This window comes from Brienomyrus brachyistius, unplaced genomic scaffold (assembly GCF_023856365.1).
Source record: "Brienomyrus brachyistius isolate T26 unplaced genomic scaffold, BBRACH_0.4 scaffold104, whole genome shotgun sequence".
Classification (NCBI taxonomy): domain Eukaryota; kingdom Metazoa; phylum Chordata; class Actinopteri; order Osteoglossiformes; family Mormyridae; genus Brienomyrus; species Brienomyrus brachyistius.
Window position 1 is genome coordinate 306288 of NW_026042379.1, and position 19812 is coordinate 326099.

The window sequence follows — 19812 nt, forward strand, 5'->3', positions numbered from 1 at the left end:
CAGCTAACCATTAACAAAAGCCTGAGCTTAGCCACCATTCTCATCACTTGAAAACGCATTTCAGTATCGGAGTTCTGCCAAAAACTGTTAACTTTATTTAATATGAAAAAAATCCAGCACAAAACCAGTGAACCAACATAACAGAAATACTTCAGGGGTCTTCTTCCTGGGGACCGGGAGACCCCACTCTCTTTCTCTGGGTCACAGCCCAGTAATCACCATTCGCAGTAGGGGATGGGCCAAGATATGCCGGCTCCGCTCACCTGCAGACCACCGAACCACCTGCAAGGAAACGGCAGGACATCTCAGGTTTCAGTGTCGCATCTTTATCCGAGACTAAATCACTAAGCAAGTGTCTCCCAACCTGGTCCTCAAGGACCCCAAACAGTTTGTCTCTCTCCTCCTTCCCAGCTCCCAGTTGGGAGCAATAATGTGGACTGTCTGAAAGGGAGCTGGGAGGGAGCAAAAACGTGGGCCTTCTGGGGGTTCCACAGGACCAGACTGGCAAACACTGCATGAAGCAACAGTGACACGAGAGAAGTTATCCAAGCAGACACTCACAGCAGTCTCTTTACTGTACCAGCCTATAGGTGATATACCGTCCTGCCGTCTCACTCGGCCTGATGATCTTCACTACCTGGAGGATTAATGGAATAATCAGCACGTCTATGTATCCGTGTTGCCATGACACAATGAACTTGAGGGGAAACCGCCTCTCACCTGCCCCCGTTTCAGTCCGAAGTATCGAGCAACCGGGTCACCAGCTTGGATTCTGGGTAGCTGGCTCTCCTTAAGTTTGCTGAGGGTTAGTGGAGATCAGGAGGTAGCAAACACCTTTGTGGTAGAGTGGAGCACTGTTTCCCAACCCGGTCCTTGAGGACACAGACGGTCCACGGTTTTGTTCCATACCAAGCAAAAACATGCACCGTCTGCATGTCCTCTAGGGCCAGACTGAGAGTAGATTAACAAAGTCAGATGACCAGGTTTAAAACGGGAATGAGGCTGGTCTAATTTGGGGGCTTTAGCTCAAGAGCTCATTCTGTCAGAATGTCAGCCGCTAAATGTGACCACAAGCTGCAGTACAGGTGTCAGTACAGCAGTAATATGCAAACAGTGAGGGGACGGCCAGGTACGGCCCCCCCAATCCTGCAGAAGGATACTATCGCGCCAGGAGCTCGGCCAGCTCTTCTTTGGTCATCACGATGTGCTCAGGAACAAGCTGTCAGGGGGAGAACACAACAAGGCGGTTCCTGTTAGAAGCACTCAGTCACACCTAACGCTGTCCAGGAACTGGTACAGCAAGCAAGGAAACCGATACATCAGGGACTCGGAAAGTACCGTTATCACTCAACGGCTGGTAAGGCAAACTAAACGGGAAGAGCAGTGGCCTCACTAAAGTGGGGTTACTGGCTTATCGGGGTAACTTGTTGGACTTAAGGTACCACAGTTTAAATGGACTTCATGTTCATTCACTTACATTTTGCCCAGACCTTAAATCCAATAAGTCACCCTGATAAGCCAGTGACCCGCTTCATAGTACAGACCACAAACCATGGTTGGGATGAAGAAAAATAAAAAAGAACGATAACCTTTTTAAAGTTTCCATTGAAAAAGATTGGAATTCGCAAAGCAAAACGAATGGTAAACATGAAACTTTCAAGGGGAGGGACACTGGTACACAACTGCTGTTCTTTTTAAAACTCATTCAGCCCTCACTGAGTGGAACCAGTTAAGTGTCAGTCGGCACAGGACTGGACTAATCGGAGACCAGTCCCTAGAATGAAAACCTGCCCCCTTTATCGTCTACTCATGTGCTACCCAATCCACATACCATTGTTCATTCTAATTCTCGCCACACAAAAACCAACTGCGTGAGCCTGAACAATCAGGGCAGACACTAAATCGAAAAGAATGTGTCTATATAAACGTCACTGCGGGTGCAGTGTGTGTCACCCCCTTACCTCGTGCTCTGTGATGTTGATAAGAAGCTCCTGTTGGAGAAACTGTTCCAGGATGTATTTGGGAGCCATGTCTACTAGAGACTAAAGGTAGAAACATGTAGAATTAACCCTTAATCTGCATCTTGCATCCTTGTGGAGAGTAGATGAGACGTATGTTTCAGAGCAGAGCCTGTGTACCTGCTTTGCCGAAGGCGTCATTCCCATCTGCACCACGATAATAGCTCGTGTGATATTCTCCTCTTGCATTCGCTGGCAATACATCTTGATGGTCTTAATGCCCACCTTGGGTTCTTCTGCAGGAGATATAATAGAACTGTCTTAGATCTTTGGTTTTTCATTTACCAGTTGTGGGTGACAGCCCTGCACCATAAAAGTGTGGCTGGTCTAGTGGTTAGGGCGCTTGCCTCTGGACCAAGAGATCCAGGGGGTCTGTCACTGAATTTAGAAAGTGGAAGGGCCGAATATCTAACACAGCTTAAATTATCAATATGTTGTAGCCCCTAGCATAAGACTGAAAAAGCTTGGAAAGTATGAGATATACAAATAATACCCTGTGGAATTAAGAAGATGTAAATTGCCTTCTCTGTTAATGAGAATCACCATAGAACAAAGGAGTGCAGGAAAAAATTTGCCTGTGAATTTCAGGAAGTCTGCAAAGGTGGTTTTAGCACCATGAACATAATGAATGTTTTGGCAAGTCGACAGACAGACAGACAGACAAGACAGGACAGGACAGGACAGGACAGACCGGGTCACGGGACGCAATGCAGTGGCTGACATACCAGGGAAGAAAACAAACATCTGGTCTGTGGGGTCGTCGTTGTGGGCGACCAGCACAGTGAGGTCTGTGCGCCGGGGCCGGCCCTCGCTGGGTTTGTCACCAAACTGGCCCTTGAACTCATCCAGGGTCTGGTCCAATTCATCCTGGGTCACCAGGTATCCACGGTCATGGCACAGCTGAACCACAGAGACAAAATCTGTTATTATGATCGAGAGTCATATTCTGCAGCTTCTAACAGCAGAGTCAACGTATTTCTAGAAATAATACTTTTTACTTAAACTAATTTAATAATAGAAAAATTATACATGAGCGTTTATACGTGTTAATACTTTTGCATATGATTCATATTTGTTACAAAACGCAAAATGAATTATTACACTGGTACACGTTCCGGTGAATCTTATTTTTATATTTCAACCACCAAAAACCACGGCGGCCTACTTTCTATTCTCCTACTAAAGCAAGAACAGGAGGAAAGCAAAACAGTAATAAGATGCCCGACGCAGAAGTGACATTTTCTATTGTTGTATTTAAGAGACGACCGAGAAATCAGTCACTGATGCGTTAGCCGTATTAGATTACGTATAGTTTAACAATTTAATACAACAGTTTTAATATAATTTCAATAACGGGTTACTTTAGTGTTAAATGTCGAATTTACAGTACGGGTATGGTATGCATCTCAAAGTTTATACATCTAATTAGAAAAAAAGTACGTATTTGGATTTCCACAGAAAAAGAAATTAATATTCATAATAAATGTAGCATAAATTATTTTCGTATAACTGTACAACGCTTTCCCCAGTTATGGCCAGGAATTGACCTGCCTATGACAGACAAAAAAAAGAAATTAAAATGAGTCGCCTTTACCCACCTGCATTATTGTTTTCCTAATTTTCCATAACCTATAGGTCTCCTCTTCGTCATCCATAATAAAGTCCTAGGTTTCACGAACTAAAAACAAAAAACCAAGGGAAATCGTACAATTATTGCTAATTTCCTAAAAACATACGCACGCTTCTGGAAATGTAAACCGGCATCCTCTGCGAGGAGATCACGTGATGTCGCGGTTGAGGACCATGGAAAGACGTCCACATTTTTGCCTGTATTTAAAGTGCGTTTTATAAAGTAATTGTAAAAGATATATCCGCTTATGTGATAGAAAAATTAATATTTTTAACCAGATAAGTTGATTTCGGCGAAATACAAGGTTATGCAGTACATGTTATCTCAATTTAGATTAAACATGTTTCTTTTTATAGTCATATTACCTGGTTGGTTTACGGGTAGTATTGTTTTGAACTGCTAGGATGCTACCAAATACCGTATTTTTGTGTGAAAAATAGATGGGAACTTTGCAGAAATCAGCCTTCTTTTGAAAATGTCCATTGATCGAGCCAGCCATCCAACTTCTAACAGTTTGGAACAGCAGTTCGCTTTTCAGCATTTCAGACCTACCAAGGGTGGATGACTGGCAAAATTTTGCTGGAGAACTGGCTTTTTTGGAGGTTGCCATGCCGGAGCTTCTGAAATTTACAAATATTCCCTATTTTAGAAGCCTTTTCTTTTAAGATGGTTAATTTCAGGTCACCCGGGTACGAGTCTCCGCCTGGGTCACGTGTGTGGAGTTTGCATGTTCTCCCCATGTCGTCGTGGGGTTTCCTCCGGGTACTCCGGTTTCCCCCCACAGTCCAAAAACATGCTGAGGCTAATTGGACTTGCTAAATTGCCCGTAGGAATGCATGTGAGAGTGAATGGTGCGTGAGTGTGCCCTGCGATGGGCTGGCCCCTCATCCTGGGTTGTTCCCTGCCTCGTGCCCATTGCTTCCGGGATAGGCTCCGGACCCCCCGCGACCGAATAGGATAAGCTGTTTGGAAAATGGATGGATGGATGGATTCTTTTAATTACATGTCAGCAAAGCTGACCGTTGCACATAATAATTGTATGTTTTGTTATTTGCAAAATTGATTTTGATTGAAAGAGTAACTTTCAGAATTTGGTCTCCATGTTCATGTATAAGTTCATGTAGGACATTTGAACAAGAAAATAAAAAATATGAAGCTTATCAATTAATCAAGCAAACATGGTCTTATATTCAACAGCAAACAGCCATGATTGACCAGAAAGGTTTAAGTGGGAGACAAGTTGTAAAGTTTAGCCTGTAGATGACCCTACCTGTGCCACGTAGCTGTGATAGAGAAATGCAATAAAATGGCAAAACAACTTTATTTAGGGTGAAACTTAAACATGGATGTATGAAAATGAAGGGCTTGTGGGAGGGTGAGAATCATGTGTGAGACTTGGCAGGTCTGGCATCCCCCCCCCAAATTTTTGGGGTGGGGGAGAAAGCAAAGTTCAGTAAAATCTGTGGAACCTGTCTATACCATCTCTACAAACACACAGCCAGGGCTGGAGAGATCCCAGCCATCCTTTTTCTGTAAAATGGGTTAAGGGGGTCCTGACCCTAGCCTGGAGGCTATAAGCACAAGGCAGGGAACAATGCAGGATGGGATAGCAACCCATCACAGGGCACACATACCATTCACTCACACATGAACACCTATGGGCAATTTGGCACCTCCAATTCGCCTCAGCATGTTTTTGGCCTGTGGGGGGAGGCTAGAGTACCCAGAGGAAACCCCACAACGACATGGGGAGAACATGCAAACTCCACACACATGAAATTCTAACAGACGCTCAAACCCAGGTCTCAGAGGTGTGAGGCAACAGTGCTAACCACTGCACTACCGTGCTGCCCCCATTCAAACATCTCCATACATATTTTTTGTATTTAGTTACCTAAGAATATATTTAATAAGTCATTAAAAAAAAAAAAATCAAGACTACTTCCGTTGTACATTCTAAAATACTCAATGGACTGGTTTTGCTTTTTTACCACTTTTTTACTGTTAATGTTGTGAAATGTAATTCCTGATAATGGATCCCAGATCGTCATGCTGATGTGAATTGCTGCCATGGTGATCAAGCTGTTCGGGGGGCTGCATTGTTTTGTGTGTCTACATGAAGTGTGTCGCCATCAATGGAACTGAGCGAGTATAAATATTACAGCAACCCTCGTTGGAAGTGAATTTAAGAGAGATGGATGATGGATGTATGTAGTACTTAAAAATGTTTATTTGTTAAGCATTAACAGATTTTTTTATGTTATTTTTTACATTTGGTGACATATCAACACAATGTAGAAAATATAAAGAAGAATATATCTATTCAATATTGAATAATTTTGTGATATTCTGGCTTAATTTTCATCAATTTTCATATGACTTTACAGGATGAATTTTTCAGGATTTTGCAGAGGACAAATAGGGGATAAAGCTTTTTAAGAAGCGAAAAAGACAGAGAACCTTGTCTAGACAACAAAGATAGGTGATGACTTCCATTGCTCTCCTGAGGACAAACAGAGACTAGTAGACTAGTCTAATAGCCCACAGCACAGCCATCCGCTCTGGGGTCTGACCCCGCCCACAGCACCCTGGAGGCCGTCTTTAATGGGCCACTGTCAGGTTCCCACCAAGTCCCCACCGCAATCGCCTGCCCGCGTCCGAACTGCACCCGCTTGTGCCCCAAGACCGGCCAGAAGATACGGTGACCCAAGGCTTGGAGGTCTGCTGCCACTTCCTCGTCGATGCCGGCCTCCACCAACAGCTGCCAACCCTGGCCTGTGGCACACAGGGCCAGGTCACATGACCGCAAAGCACCAACCATAAAAAAAAGTAACTGAAAAAATTTAGTATTTTTTTTAATCATTATTTTATAATGTTATTTTATAATGTTTATAATATAGTGTATATGAGAATATTTAATAATCATTACAGCTGTACAACAGGAAAGGAATAGTTTCTTTGAGTTTTAAAAGGGTTGTTCCCAGTACTTCAAGCCAGAAATCTCAAACTGGACTCACATTTCAACGCGAGACACTTACCAGACTTATCAAACTTTACAAATATCCTAGGGGCGTCCAGGGCCTCCTGTGGATTCATTCCAAAGTCCAGCATGTTAAGCAGCACCTGCGGAAAGAACATCAGGAAATCTAACGGACTGTTCCTGCTCCATCTGTCTGGCAGGGACGGGATGTGCTGGGGGTGTGGTGTGTGTGCGGCGGGCAGGCAGGCACTTGGCACCTGCACGTGTCCCTGGGGCTGCATGAAACCGCCCATCACTCCGAAGGAGCAGAGGAGCCTGCCGGAGACGGGGTCCGTCAGCAGGGCGGGGATGATGGTGTGATAGGGCCTCTTTCCAGGGCCGATGCAGTTCCTGTGACTAGGATCCAGGGAAAAGTTTGCTCCCCTGTTCTACAAAACGTGACATTTAAATGCAGAAAATGTGCAAGGGCATCAAGAAATACAATGAAACATGCAAACTGTTCCAGCTGTACAAAGTGCTTCAGTGATCCTCGTAAGTCTGCCCCCAACCCCACCCCTTCTCTTTCCAAACATATATCAGCACTTTTGGAAATCATATGAAAGCCAGATAGATGCTACTCACTTGAAGGGAAAATCCACAGCCTTGAGGAACCAGCCCAGTCCCAAACCCCATGTAGTTGCTGTTGACGAATGAGCAGGCGTTCCCGTGCTGGTCAACCACGCTGAAGTACACGGTGTCACCTCCAGGGGGCGCGCCATGTGTGCTGACACAGCTGGCTCTGAGGGAAAACAATACAGAAACTTCTCAGAAAAACTGTAATCGTGTCACTTCAAGCAGCAGAAGAATCCTGAGAGCATCACCTGTTCAATCACTGTTTACTGAAAATATAGCTATATTTTTAAAGCAATTATGTATGTGTTCCCCAAATCCCTGTGAAACACTGTAAGAGGTTCTTTAACCAGGAACAAAAACCCAAACAAGCCACTGCAGCAGCCCTCCTGTATCGGAGACGACCCTTACTCTGTCATGTGTATCATCTGGGCTCGCTGTCGGGCATAGTCCTTAGACAGGAGTCCCTCCACTGGCATGCTGACCTTGTCGGGGTCAGCACAGAATCGGGCCACGTCAGCCACGCTCAGCTTAATGGCCTCGGTCAGGACGTGCAGGTAGGCGGCTGTGTTGTGACCCATCTCTACAAGCCACAGCAACAGCCAACAGTCAAAGCATCACTTTCACCATTAAGGAAAGAACATCTAAACATTCTTCCTTCACATGCAGGCCAAAACAGTATTATTTTCTAGGGCTATTGAAACACACACGTACCCCACGTACAGAAATTGCTAAATGACACTGACCCTTGAATATTTCATTGAGTTTCTCCCAGATTTAAGTGATAGTAAATCATGTTAACCCACTATTAGCGCTTCCATGTCTTCCATGAAAGAAGACATTCACTATTATAATTAATTACCAAGTTGATTACTGATGAATGAGAGCTGTACCTCTGATGGAGAAGTTCTCTAATATATTGAGGATAATGAGAGCTGTTATTCCCTGTCCATTGGGTGGAATTTCCCAAAGTCTTACTCCCTAAAAGAAATCACATGCACATCTACAAGTTAATTTACGGTCCTCTAGTACGACTTGTAAACACACTTTAAATCTACTTTAAACATTAGGTTTCTACATCACTCACTATGACAACATATACAGAAAACAGATGAATGGATTTCATAGAACATTCAAAATAATGGTCAATTTACATTACTATTTGTAAAATTTACATTCTGTTCAAAAATACCAGCTGAGTACTCTGTGACTGAGTCTCTGTACTCATCTAGTTGGGACTTTTACTCCCTGAACCTGAATTACCCACCTCTGCAAATAAATAGTAAAGTAGCTATATGTGTCCTTCAGTTATTGCTACTGCCCAGATGGTGCCAGCCGACACATACTTTGTAATCGGTGAAAATGGGCACGACCTCAGTGCTAGCATGGCTCTTCAGGTCCAGCAGGCTCATCACCCCACCGTTTCTACTGACTACATCCACGATGGCCTCTGCTATCCTGCCTTCATAAAAGCCCAATCTGCCATGTAGCGCAAGCTCCTGGAAGAGAGAATCAATTTGTTTTAGAAGAGGACATCTAAGGAACCCTACGGAGAACCAACACGATAATAAGAGAACTTAAAGGTGCCATATGACGCTCTTTTTAGTTTTATAATAGACTTACATGCTTCAAATGTCCCAAATGCATAATTTGTCTCATACTGTACACCTGTCAGAAATGCTCGGTTACAGCTTTAATCCCCACCCCCAACGAGCCCAGTCTGCTCTGATTGGTCAGTTTTCCCTACATATGGCACTCCTATCTTGCAGTCTGCAGACAGCTTCCAGGTAAGCGGCCAATAAGGATTGTATTATGAGGTGACCTCACCATGTCACGGAAGTAAGGGTTGGAATTCCTACAAGGCATTTCTGGCAGATTAGAGAATAGCAGTAAGAATTACTTCCTTTGGTATCTACTTTGGGCCTTAAGACTTTGCATAATAAGGCCCCTTTAAAGCCAATATTAGATGAGGGAGCGTTTCTTTCATTCAGTCTACCTGACAGGTTCAGTGCAGAAGTCCTGATTACAGAGTGTGTCTCTTTGCCGATCTTACATACCTCTTGGTACCCAGATTCCCTGAAAGCATATTTGTACTAATTTAAGAATAGACCTAGAAATTTGATCTAGGAATCTGCCACTATAAAATCTAATAAATATTAATCAATCAGTCCATGAATCAATGAATTATACTTTGAGCGATTGAGAAATTTATGAGAGACAGCTAAATAAGTCCATTGAGAAATGCAACAAATTACACAAAACTACTCTGAGACACAGAGTATGAAATGTTTCAAGCTGCTCCATCTTCACTACAGTAATACCGAAAACTTACTGTCTACCATCTTTACCTTGAGTGTCTGAGCCAGAGCAGGATTACGGAAAACCTGGCCATGCTGTGGCGGCCGGCCGTTGATCAGGAAGTCTGGACTGAGATCTGTGCCAGAACCCTTTGTCCAGTTGGCCCAGTGGTGCGCTGTGACCTCAGCGACAGGAAAGCCGGATAGCGCCAGGTCAGTGGCGGGCTGAAGGATCTCACCCATGGAGAGCTGTAGTACCAAAACAAAGCATCAGACAGCCGAAGGTCGCCAGGAGTTACAAAAGTCCCCGGTGGAGACAGTCCAGGAACCAGGTTCTGGAACTTCAGTGTGAAAGCGCTGATTATAAACGGTTCCTACTCATCTCACCTAGCAGGTTATGCTGCAAATTTTCACCTGATCGCCCCAACTTGCTTTGCTTCCCACTTAATAAATACAGAAGTTTAGCCAATCATATTCTTCGTGTTAAAAGAAAACTTCAGGAACAAACAGAACATATGACGGCTATCTGACCATGCAGGTCAAGAAAACTAAATGGTGAATTCATCCCTATGAATGATCGCATTTACATGAAACGCAGCGGTGAGGGTGGCCAGGAGTAGAGGGATCCTGGCCACTAGAAGACTGGCCCTGTTACATCAATACTAATTCCACAATATCTCATAGCCATGGTGTTACTGGTGCTGTTCATGGTGAGGACACCCTGACAGCAGCAAAAGTCAGAACACATAAAAGACTCCAGATTAGCTGAATATAAGCAGGTAATAATAAGGTAAAAATGAGTACAAGACATTAATTATTCTCACTAATATTCCTAGATTTTTAGACAATCCTGAAACACTGCATGTACACCTGCATATCTACCTATGTGCCCAGGGATATATTAAAAGAACATAATGATTAAACTTTAAAATGACTTGACTTAACTGTAAGATTACATTATAAAAACTACAGCTGTCTTCCATGAAAATATATTGAAAATTTCCTATTATTTTCATGACAAACACATGCCAGATTGGGGTGGTATAGCTCCACAGTGAATAGCACTGCATCTCATGCCTCTAAGGGCATGGCCTCAGTATCTATGCCCAGCTCTGCGTGCGGTTTCTCCTTGTGTTTCTGTGGGAATCTTCTGGTGGCTTTGGAGTCCTCCCACAGTCCAAAAGACCAGTGCTTTAGATGAACTGGTATCCTAAAATTGCTTGAAAGATTCCCAGCTTTCCACAAAAGCGTATAATTATTGGTAACGCTTAACTTAAGGCCATATTTTTTAGTAATTTATAAACCTGTTCATAATGCATTATAATACATTCATAAAGCATTATAAATATAGTTATAAATATTCATCAAAAGGCATAACTCATTATAGCTTATTGTGCATTATGACTACCTCATGAAGCTCTCGTCTATAATGCACTAGATACCTTTATAATGCAGCTATAAAGCATCCTTAATGCTTATACTAACCATTATAATGCGTTATAAAGGTAATACCCATAGCTATGTGTTGGTGTACTTTTTGATAAATATTTACAGCCATGTTTATAATGCTTTATGAATGCATTATTATCTGTTATGAATGTGTTTATGGATTACGAAAAATGTGGCCTTAAGTAAAGTGTTACCTAATTATTTTCCGTCTTAATTGTATAAATAGTGCACCTTTTTGCTTCCAAAGAATTCAACAGTGTCACACCAACAGGCAGCGGCCCCAGGGACAGTCACATTCAGGGTGTGGAAGAGTGGGGGGGGGCTGGCCTTGTCAAAGCCCATTCCCTGTAGCACCTCTAAGGTCAGCGCCCTGGGGGACCGCCCACTGCAAGAGGAAGGGGTGGAGCTGTCAGGTGATATGTTCCATATTACAAAGCCGCGGAATGATCAGACCTCTCATTCATCAGCCACCCCTCTGACCGTCCAAATATTCAAAGTAATACTATGAAAACACAAGTATAAAACATAAAAATCACAATCAAAGTAACTCCTGACCTGTTAATTCATTTCTGTGCTAGTGCTCTTATACACATGCAGATTACTGAATATGCTAACCAGTAAATACCACGTGACAGAAGTGCATAACTATGAGTTGAGCATGGGGGGGGGTTGTGGTCTCCAGTGATTTAAAAGGGTCCAGGGGGTTGTACTGGCTGGTTTTGATTATCGAGGTCCATACTTTACACTCATAACATGACATTGTGAGAAGGAGATGTCTTCCCTGAAAAGGAGAGAGATTAGAGAAGTGAATTATGGGGGAGATCTGGTTGATTCCAAACTCTGTGTGAATCACTGATCCCCAAGCAAAGTCATTTTTATTTATGATAACAGTGAATGTACAGGAAATAAGAAAGCTCTGTGATGTGTGGGTGTGTACAGAGAACATCCAGATCCCCAATACAATAAAGATGTGGAGATATAGGCCAAATATTGGAGGTTAGCAGTAGTTTCCTTAGAAGGGACATCCTGCGTTGTGTGTTCCCTGCCTGCTGAGACAAGGCTCACACTGCGGAGATCCCCCTGTGATGGGGACCATCACCCCAGCTGAAGGTCCTATTTACCTGCCGTTCAGCCCGCGCACTTGGCCGGTGTGGGCTTCATAATAGAGGCAGAAGCAGTCTCCACCCAGGCCCGTACTGCACGGCTCCGTCACGCTCAGCGCCGCCGCTACAGCCACCGCTGCGTCGGCCGCATTGCCCCCCCGCTTCAGAGTGTCTGCCAAGTACAGGGAAGAAACTCCAGGCTCATCCGCACTAATCAGTACTAACTGGACAAAAGCTGGATGTATAACAGGGCTTTAACGCATTAACATATCGGAAATGGAACGATCGACCCTAGCGATAGGTACCTCCGGGACTGGGGGGGAATGAGTTGGGGTCCCCTTCACAGATTTTAAACTCCAGTTTTTTCAAAAAAATCTTTGGCTGTGTGCCTGATTGGAATTTTTAAATTATTTTAATATATAGCCAGGTGACTGTGGGCTAGTGAAAAATGAATCTGGACCCTGTTCATTTTTTGGCTAGCGGCAAAAATTCCTAAATTCCAGCCATGATTATAGCCCCAAAATGCTGCATGGGTATCCAGCTTTTCGCTGTGCAAAACCTATATATTTTACGTATTGATTATCCATAATCTGATAGTTGTTTTTGCATTAAAGTGATGAGTTCAAAAGGTTTGTCCAAGCATTGACCTTAACAGACATTAATATTTTGTGTTCTCATCCTGCCACGTATAATACTTACCAAGCCCAATTTGCGAGGCGAGCGGCTGGCTGGAGGCGACGCAGCCGTTGAGGCAAACGACTGGGGAGCGACGAGAAATGAAGGGCAGCATGGTCCCCTTCGCAAAACCCACCATGCACTCTGTAAAGCACCGATTTCAAAGCACCGTTTAACTACGAACTTCATTTTTTTGCAGTAAAATCATTTGTAAACATTATTTGCTAGCGAGTCTCACATGATTGTTTACGGACTGTAGAAGTAACCGCAAGCACATGGTCCGATCTTTACGTCTTCATCTTGTCTTTAACTCCGGTCAGTAAAAGTCGTTTCTCCATCCATCTATTTGACATTTGACAAGCTTAGAAACCTACTGAACAAGCATGGGCGTAGTTTTGCGATAAACACCGACAGGAACCAAAATAGCCCCGAATCCCCCCGCCCCCGAAGGCAAACGCTACTCCCCAATGTCCCGACCGTCCATGCCCAAATCTACGTCCGGGTGAGCAAGCAGCACAATAAGTTAGAATTAAACATTATACCAATTTTCCGTAATGCACGCATTAATCCTACCTGAACAACTCTTCAGTACGTGATTATTTTTGTACACCGTTTTTTCCCCATTTCGGCAAAATTCAGATTGAGATGTTAAGTATCTCTGACCAACTAGCCAGATTAATCAGGCTGTGTACAGACTGGGATCTCTTGACTTTTACCCTAAAATGGTTTTATAAGACATTTGATTGATTTTGTATGTAATAATTAAAATGGAACATGGAACTGATAGATGTAACAATCACACAAAATAATTACTAATTGTAAGATTTTGAAATACAGTTTATCTGAAATTTTGCATTTGGTAACTGCACGGGCTGCCAGCTCTGCAGTGTGAGACAGTTTTCTCTGGGAAATCCAACAATTCTATTCCACCGTAATATTAACTATGTGTGAGCCAAATATGTGGTTGAAACGAGTATCCGGTACTAATAGTGTGATTTTGATATTTTGTCATCAGGTGAATATCCGTGTCTATATTCAGCAACCACGCTCATTGGCCCCACGTACGGTCGGTATGACCGATACTGATATACCAATACCCGGTGTTAGCCCAAGTTGGGAGTTAATATTTGCTGGGGTGGCGGGTTGATAAAATTTCAGTGGAATTTGTATGAATATAGTACATTATAAAGGCCGATTCATTCTTCACTATACCGCCTGCGCTTTCGGGTGGGGACTGTCCTGCGCCTGACAGACTGCCTTCATACTGCGCATGGCTGCGGCTGCGGCTGCGGTCGGTGCGCAGACAGCATGCATACAGCAGTAATATTCCACTAGACCAACAGCGGGCAGATGTACTGCAACAAACTCAAATACAAACAGTGCAATGAAACGGGTGAACTTTTATCAAATTTTAAAGTTACTAGTCTGGGCTTGGGCGGTATTACGTTAACATGGTGTACTGCAGTACATTTACATTTACATTTACATTTACAGGATTTGGCAGACGCCCTTAGCCAGAGCGACTTACATAAGTGCTTCGAGACTCTGCAATGAATTTCCGATGCTAGCTCAATAAGGACCCAAGCTATGAATACTATCTCTGAGAACTCCATTGAGTAGTGCAGAATTTTTTTTTTTTTTTTTTTTTTTTTTAAAAAACACACCAGAATAAGAGTCGAGAAAGAATATAGAAGTTCTACGTCAAGTATTTCTGAAAAAGAAATGTTTTGAGTCGTCGCTTGAAGACAGTCAAGGATTCAGCTGTTCGGACATCTAGGGGGAGTTCATTCCACCAATTAGGTGCCAGGACAGAGAAGAGCCGAGATGCGTGTCTTCCTTGTGCCTTGAGGGGAGGAGGGACCAGTCGAGCAGTGCTGGAGGATCGGAGAGATCGTGGTGCAGAGCGTGGTGTGATGAGGTCCTTTAGGTAGGATGGTGCCAGAGAATTTTTGGCTTTGTATGCCAGCATCAGTGTTTTGAATCTGATGCGTGCAGCTACAGGAAGCCAGTGGAGGGAGCGCAGCAAAGGAGTGGTGTGGGAGAACTTGGGAAGGTTGAAAACAAGACGAGCAGCTGCATTCTGAATCAGTTGGAGGGGACGGATGGCGCTCAGTGGTAAACCCGCTAGAAGCGAGTTACAGTAGTCAAGGCGTGAGATGACGAGGGACTGGACGAGTATCTGGGTAGCCTGAGTGGAAAGAAATGGACGTATCCTCCTGATGTTAAAGAGGAGAAACCGACAAGAGCGAGAAAGACTGGCGATATGTGAGGAAAATGACAACCGATCATCTATGGTAACTCCAAGGTTTCTAGCAGAAACCGAAGGACGGATCAGGGAGTTGTCGAAAGAGATCGCAAGGTCCTGGAGGGGGGATGAGTCAGCCGGGATGTAAAGCAGCTCAGTTTTACTAGTGTTGAGTTTTAGCTGGTGAGTGGTCATCCAAGATGAGATGTCTGCCAAGCATGTAGAGATCTTAGTGGAGACATGAGTGTCTGAGGGAGGGAAGGAGAGGATGAGTTGAGTGTCATCGGCATAGCAGTGGTAGGAGAAGCCATGTGAGGATATAACTTCGCCAAGAGATTTAGTGTAGAGGGAGAATAGGAGAGGGCCAAGAACCGAGCCCTGAGGGACACCGGTGGAAAGACAACGTGGAGTAGATGTGGATCCATTCCATGTCACTTGGTATGTTCGGCCTTCTAGGTAGGAAGCCAGCCAGCGCCAGGCCAGGCCACCAATGCCAAGACTCCTAAGGATGGATAGGAGAGTTTTGTGGTTGACCGTGTCAAATGCTGCAGTATTTTGAAATCATTACTACTAAATTAGCCGCGATCTCCCGCTGGGCGAATTTTATCACCAATATGTCAAAATGCTGGAATAGTGCTACTTTTTAAAATACTATATACCTCGATGTGATGTCTGAACAATATTAAGTACTGGGTCCCCCGGACCCTCCTCGTACAGCTGCTCAGCAGAACTATAACAACAACGACTAGTACTCTACCAATAGGATTGACCATCCATTTCTATTACACGTCAGTTAGAATACTATAAGGTAAGACAGGGTTTGTAAACTGCCAAAATTTAAAGACGTGGGGGTATTCCATGAAGGTAGCTAAAGAAAGCCGGACTTTCCCTTAATCCTGCTTCGTGGGACACCCCCCTGGATGCCACTTTAGCACTGAGTTTTTGTTGTATGATGACTGGCAGGGTTGACAACTCATGCTTTCAGACTCTCCAGCACTCTCAAGAAATTTTACGGCAAATCTATTTTATTCCATTATAATCCTATAAAATCAGCTTCACCAAAATCTTTGGGGTAGTTTGCAAATCCAACAGACTATTTACAGAGTAATAAAATTGTTGCATACATGTAAATGAATACGCATATTATAGAAAACCTCACTCCAGCCAGATGGCCACTCCGCATTAGTTAGTCTCCTATAATCATGCAGGTGTCACTAAGTAATAAATGTTCATTAAAATACCTCAGGACTACAAACATGTCAAATGACAAAACTGTACAAAACTTTATTTGGGTGTGTACCACGGTTGTTGCAAAATACTAGTTAATTGCTGCCCATTTTGACACATCACAATGAAACAGTAACAATGAATGAACAGTATCACAAGTAATGATACTATAATTATTTATTTGATTTGAAACAATACAATAGCTACAAAAGTTTTTTTTGCCGATCTTGCTCATTTTTTGAGATTACATTTTTCGGTGTGAACTCCTTGTGAAATTACCATGAGGAATCAAACACAGCTATTGTAAGTGTGATTCCAGGATTCACCAGCATGCCACCAAGAGTAACAATACCGCAAACACAAAACTACACTGAGAAACAGCAACGTAATGTTTCCGTTTAGGAACCAATGTAATACCATTCAAGTTAGTCATACTTTCATAAACGCCACACTACGTCATCGATCATACTGCATTTACTTCTACGTGCTCCAAAACAAACTCCTAAAACTTAATTTATAAATGCAGTTTCTGTTTTGGAAATCGAATCACTCCTCCTGACAGAGTCACCGAAATCCACATTTCAACCTTTTATATGGACATCTTCCTTATATAAACAGATGGGTCCACAGTGTATTGGTTTTACATGAATTCAGTGGTAACACTTTAGTAATAGCTGATCCCATTATTTTAACCTGATGGGCTGATAGAGGACAACGACTTTGCACTGGAGACAGATTCGTAAAAAGAGTCACCGCGTAGCATTCATACTGCCTTGATTGGTTGAACAGAAGCGCCTTCTCTTATAGCTCCTCCCCTCCCATAATAAATCAAACCGAAATGAAAGGGAATACAGTTCAACACAAATATGAATCTGAACAATCAAATGGAATTGCAACATGGTTTTAAAAGGAAACGGCCCCATACATTTCGTACCCTTTCTTTACATATCTCTAGCCAATTTTTGTTCACGTGGCATGAAACACAATACATATTGCCTGCTGTGCAGGTGTTTAAAACATTTGGCTTTAAATCAACCTATCCTGCAATGTGAATATGATCATACTCTTTGTTCATTATATGGATCACAACGTTGCAAAATATTTTGCTATAATATATATAACCTCACTCAGCCTTCTGATTACCCAAATTATGAATAGACTTAACATTCACTTCAGAACTTATTTAATCCACACTTGTAGTGCTTTTAAGTTTACATTTATTAAAAACCCTAAAATCTCTCTAAAGAATCATAACTTCCGATAAATACTAAAATGCAAACTATATTAACAAGACTAAAAAAGACCTTATGTTAAAGAACATATTTGGATAATTTTACAGTATAGGAAAGGAATACTGTAGCATTCTCTATATATAAAAACTTTAAAAAAGAAAGTAACATAAAAGGTTATTTGGGAATTTCTTGGCATATGAGTCTGGTGCAGTGATGTTGCAGTGATGTTGCAGTGATGTTACAGCCGCTAAAATATTAACAGCTTGTGCAGATCTGCTAAAATACCAAAAACCTAAATCGACTATTAAAAAGGTAAAGTTACAAAGCGTGTAATATGTAGCATGTCGTAGGCACTAAGAAAGGCTTGTTTGGTAGCTGCAAACACTGTGTTCTTAAGGCTTCTCAGCTGATTTTGAAATCATAGCAGCCATTTGCTGGAAGACAGGATTTAGCCATTTTCAGAGCAGTGCATAGTCACCACAGACAGGGGGCGCCACCACAATCAGAGCACAGACACTCATAATAAGTCTTTTCTTCTTCTTTTTTTCTTCTTGTCTTTTTTTTTTTAAAAAAACTGCTCTGGATATTGCTCTCAGAAATAGGAATGAAGTGTAAATACTTTGCATGTGGATACAGGCATTAAAAGCAAAGAGCACAATGTAGATCTTCGGTCTGAAAATACTGCATTTCGTGGTGCTAAATGTAATACCTACCAATTGCATATTACTAGACAAACAATGTGCCTTTGGTTAGTGATTTTTTTTTCTCTCTTTTTTTGCTGTTTTGATTTTTGAAGGATCCAAGCATGATCTTTCAGGCAGTTAATGGAACCGAGGCTGGATTTGGGGAAAGCCCAGCCCCCGCTTTGGCCCAGTGCCGAGGCAGATAGGGGAGGGTCTGCTTCAGCACCACTCTTCGTCATTGAGGATCGGAATAAGCTCCGTCTCCTCCAGCGTGCCGAGGTCCACATCCGTGCCGGGCAACGAGTCAAGGAAATCCAGGAAGCGGTTTGTCTGTGGGATACCCATAACACCCTGGTTCAGGTTTTCTCCTGCGGGAAGGCAGAAAGGTCGGCAGGTCATTCAGATGTATGTGAGACCTGAGCTAGTCTGCAAATAACAGGTTTATCTCCATTTACGGTACTTATTTTTTATTAAGTGATTTCAGTGTAGGAAGTTGGTGTTTCAGTACAACCTGCTCAATAAACAGGCAGTACTGAAATAAAATGCTGTTTGTAAACAGACTATCACATGTGTGTGGAGTTTGCATGTTCTCCCCATGTCGTCGTGGGGTTTCCTCTGGGTACTCCGGTTTCCCCCCACAGTCCAAAAACATGCTGAGGCTAATTGGAGTTGCTAAATTGCCTGTAGGTGTGCGTGTGAGAGTGAATGGTGTGTGAGTGTGCCCTGCGATGGGTTGGCCCCCCATCCAGGGTTGTTCCCTGGCTCGTGCCCATTGCTTCCGGGATAGGCTCCGGACCCCCCGCGACCCAGTAGGATAAGCGGTTTGAAAAATGGATGGATGGATGTGAACAGACTATTTACATTACGACGAAATGCCAAAATGATAGATAGTAACAAAAATATGGATACTATTTAGCTAGCTTTAATAATGTAAAATTTTCAAACAAATCACAAAATTGTGAATCATTATTCACTTCTTTGACTTAGGTCTGGACAACCATAAGCCTGAAATGATTTATACTTCATCGTGGCTTGGAATTGAGGTCCAAACTGAAGTGGCGAGCTTAGGTACCTGTGTCCATTTCATCTATGTTCAGGAAGCCCTCGGGTGTGGTGGGGTGGCTGCAGCAGCCCAGGCCCAGGCCGCTGTCGGTACTCTTATCCCGGGAGTGATAGTGTCCGCTATAGGGTCACAAACAGAGGGGCTCTTAAGCACAGTACTCCCTACCACCAGGGGGCGAGACACAGTCCAAGCCAAGCTCAGCATTGCCTTAATGGACAGAGAATAAACTCTATCGTAAATCCTGGGCAATTCACACAACTAGACAAACATGAGCACTGACGTTAAACCGAGTATACTTTATAAGCGACTAAACAGTAGAAGGAAGCATTACCATTTGTGTGTGCTCCTTAGGATTCGAACCTACAACCCTTGGGTTGTTAACACAATGCGCTACTTGTTGATTTTTTTTTTTTACTATGGTATTGCTGTGTAAACTGAGACCAGGCAGCGGCTGGCTCACCAGGGCCTGAGACAGCCGTGCTGGGAAATCAAACCTGCAGACGGAAGACTGATCTGCTACACGGAAGCCCTGGAAGCTAAATCCTCTACAGCTTTCTCATGTAGCAACAAAAAGAATATGGTTCGTAACAACTATACCTCA

At 43.1% G+C, this 19812-nt stretch overlaps 3 protein-coding genes across 3 annotated transcripts in view; all 3 read right to left on the reverse strand.

The window, feature by feature from the left end:
- Positions 1-72: 72 nt before the first annotated feature.
- Positions 73-3807, reverse strand: LOC125727588 (DNA-directed RNA polymerases I, II, and III subunit RPABC1). Its single transcript, XM_049004415.1, has 8 exons — positions 3617-3807; positions 2744-2918; positions 2139-2254; positions 1962-2042; positions 1161-1219; positions 721-799; positions 562-637; positions 73-282 (listed from the first exon to the last, which is right to left on the reverse strand). Exons 1-7 carry the CDS (start codon positions 3671-3673, stop codon positions 572-574), a joined length of 633 nt encoding a protein of 210 aa, XP_048860372.1. The 5' UTR covers positions 3674-3807; the 3' UTR covers positions 73-282; positions 562-571.
- Positions 3808-5893: 2086 nt separating this feature from the next.
- On the reverse strand, positions 5894-13237 carry LOC125727608 (glutathione hydrolase-like YwrD proenzyme). Its single transcript, XM_049004455.1, has 12 exons — positions 13000-13237; positions 12786-12905; positions 12105-12258; positions 11215-11368; positions 9586-9783; positions 8584-8736; positions 8131-8218; positions 7649-7820; positions 7250-7406; positions 6886-7056; positions 6687-6771; positions 5894-6423 (listed from the first exon to the last, which is right to left on the reverse strand). The coding sequence occupies exons 2-12, from the start codon at positions 12898-12900 to the stop codon at positions 6182-6184; spliced, it is 1689 nt and encodes a 562-aa protein (XP_048860412.1). The 5' UTR covers positions 12901-12905; positions 13000-13237; the 3' UTR covers positions 5894-6181.
- A 3158-nt stretch (positions 13238-16395) lies between these two features.
- Positions 16396-19812, reverse strand: part of LOC125727609 (WW domain-containing transcription regulator protein 1-like) — a 29026-nt gene continuing 25609 nt past the window's right edge. Inside the window, exons 6-7 of the mRNA XM_049004456.1 lie at positions 19221-19330; positions 16396-18516 (exon numbers count right to left, since the gene is read on the reverse strand). Coding sequence (XP_048860413.1) covers positions 18368-18516; positions 19221-19330 — 259 coding nt within the window. The 3' untranslated portion in view covers positions 16396-18367. The remainder of the gene's footprint in view (positions 18517-19220; positions 19331-19812) is intronic.

What these genes read in the sequence shown, in the direction of transcription:
- LOC125727588 (XM_049004415.1), bottom strand. Translation starts at nt 3,673, where the DNA reads ATGGATGACGAAGAGGAGACCTATAGGTTATGGAAAATTAGGAAAACA. An exon ending in TGACGCCTTCGGCAAAGCAG is followed by an intron (nt 2,043 to 2,138) that starts GTACACAGGCTC and finishes TTCTACCTTTAG; the next exon opens with TCTCTAGTAGACATGGCTCC. An exon ending in GCCGAGCTCCTGGCGCGATA is followed by an intron (nt 800 to 1,160) that starts GTATCCTTCTGC and finishes ACTAACCCTCAG; the next exon opens with CAAACTTAAGGAGAGCCAGC.
- LOC125727608 (XM_049004455.1), bottom strand. Translation starts at nt 12,900, where the DNA reads ATGGTGGGTTTTGCGAAGGGGACCATGCTGCCCTTCATTTCTCGTCGC. An exon ending in CTCTGGCTCAGACACTCAAG is followed by an intron (nt 8,737 to 9,585) that starts GTAAAGATGGTA and finishes TCTCTCTTCCAG; the next exon opens with GAGCTTGCGCTACATGGCAG. An exon ending in AGAGAACTTCTCCATCAGAG is followed by an intron (nt 7,821 to 8,130) that starts GTACAGCTCTCA and finishes TGTGGCTTGTAG; the next exon opens with AGATGGGTCACAACACAGCC.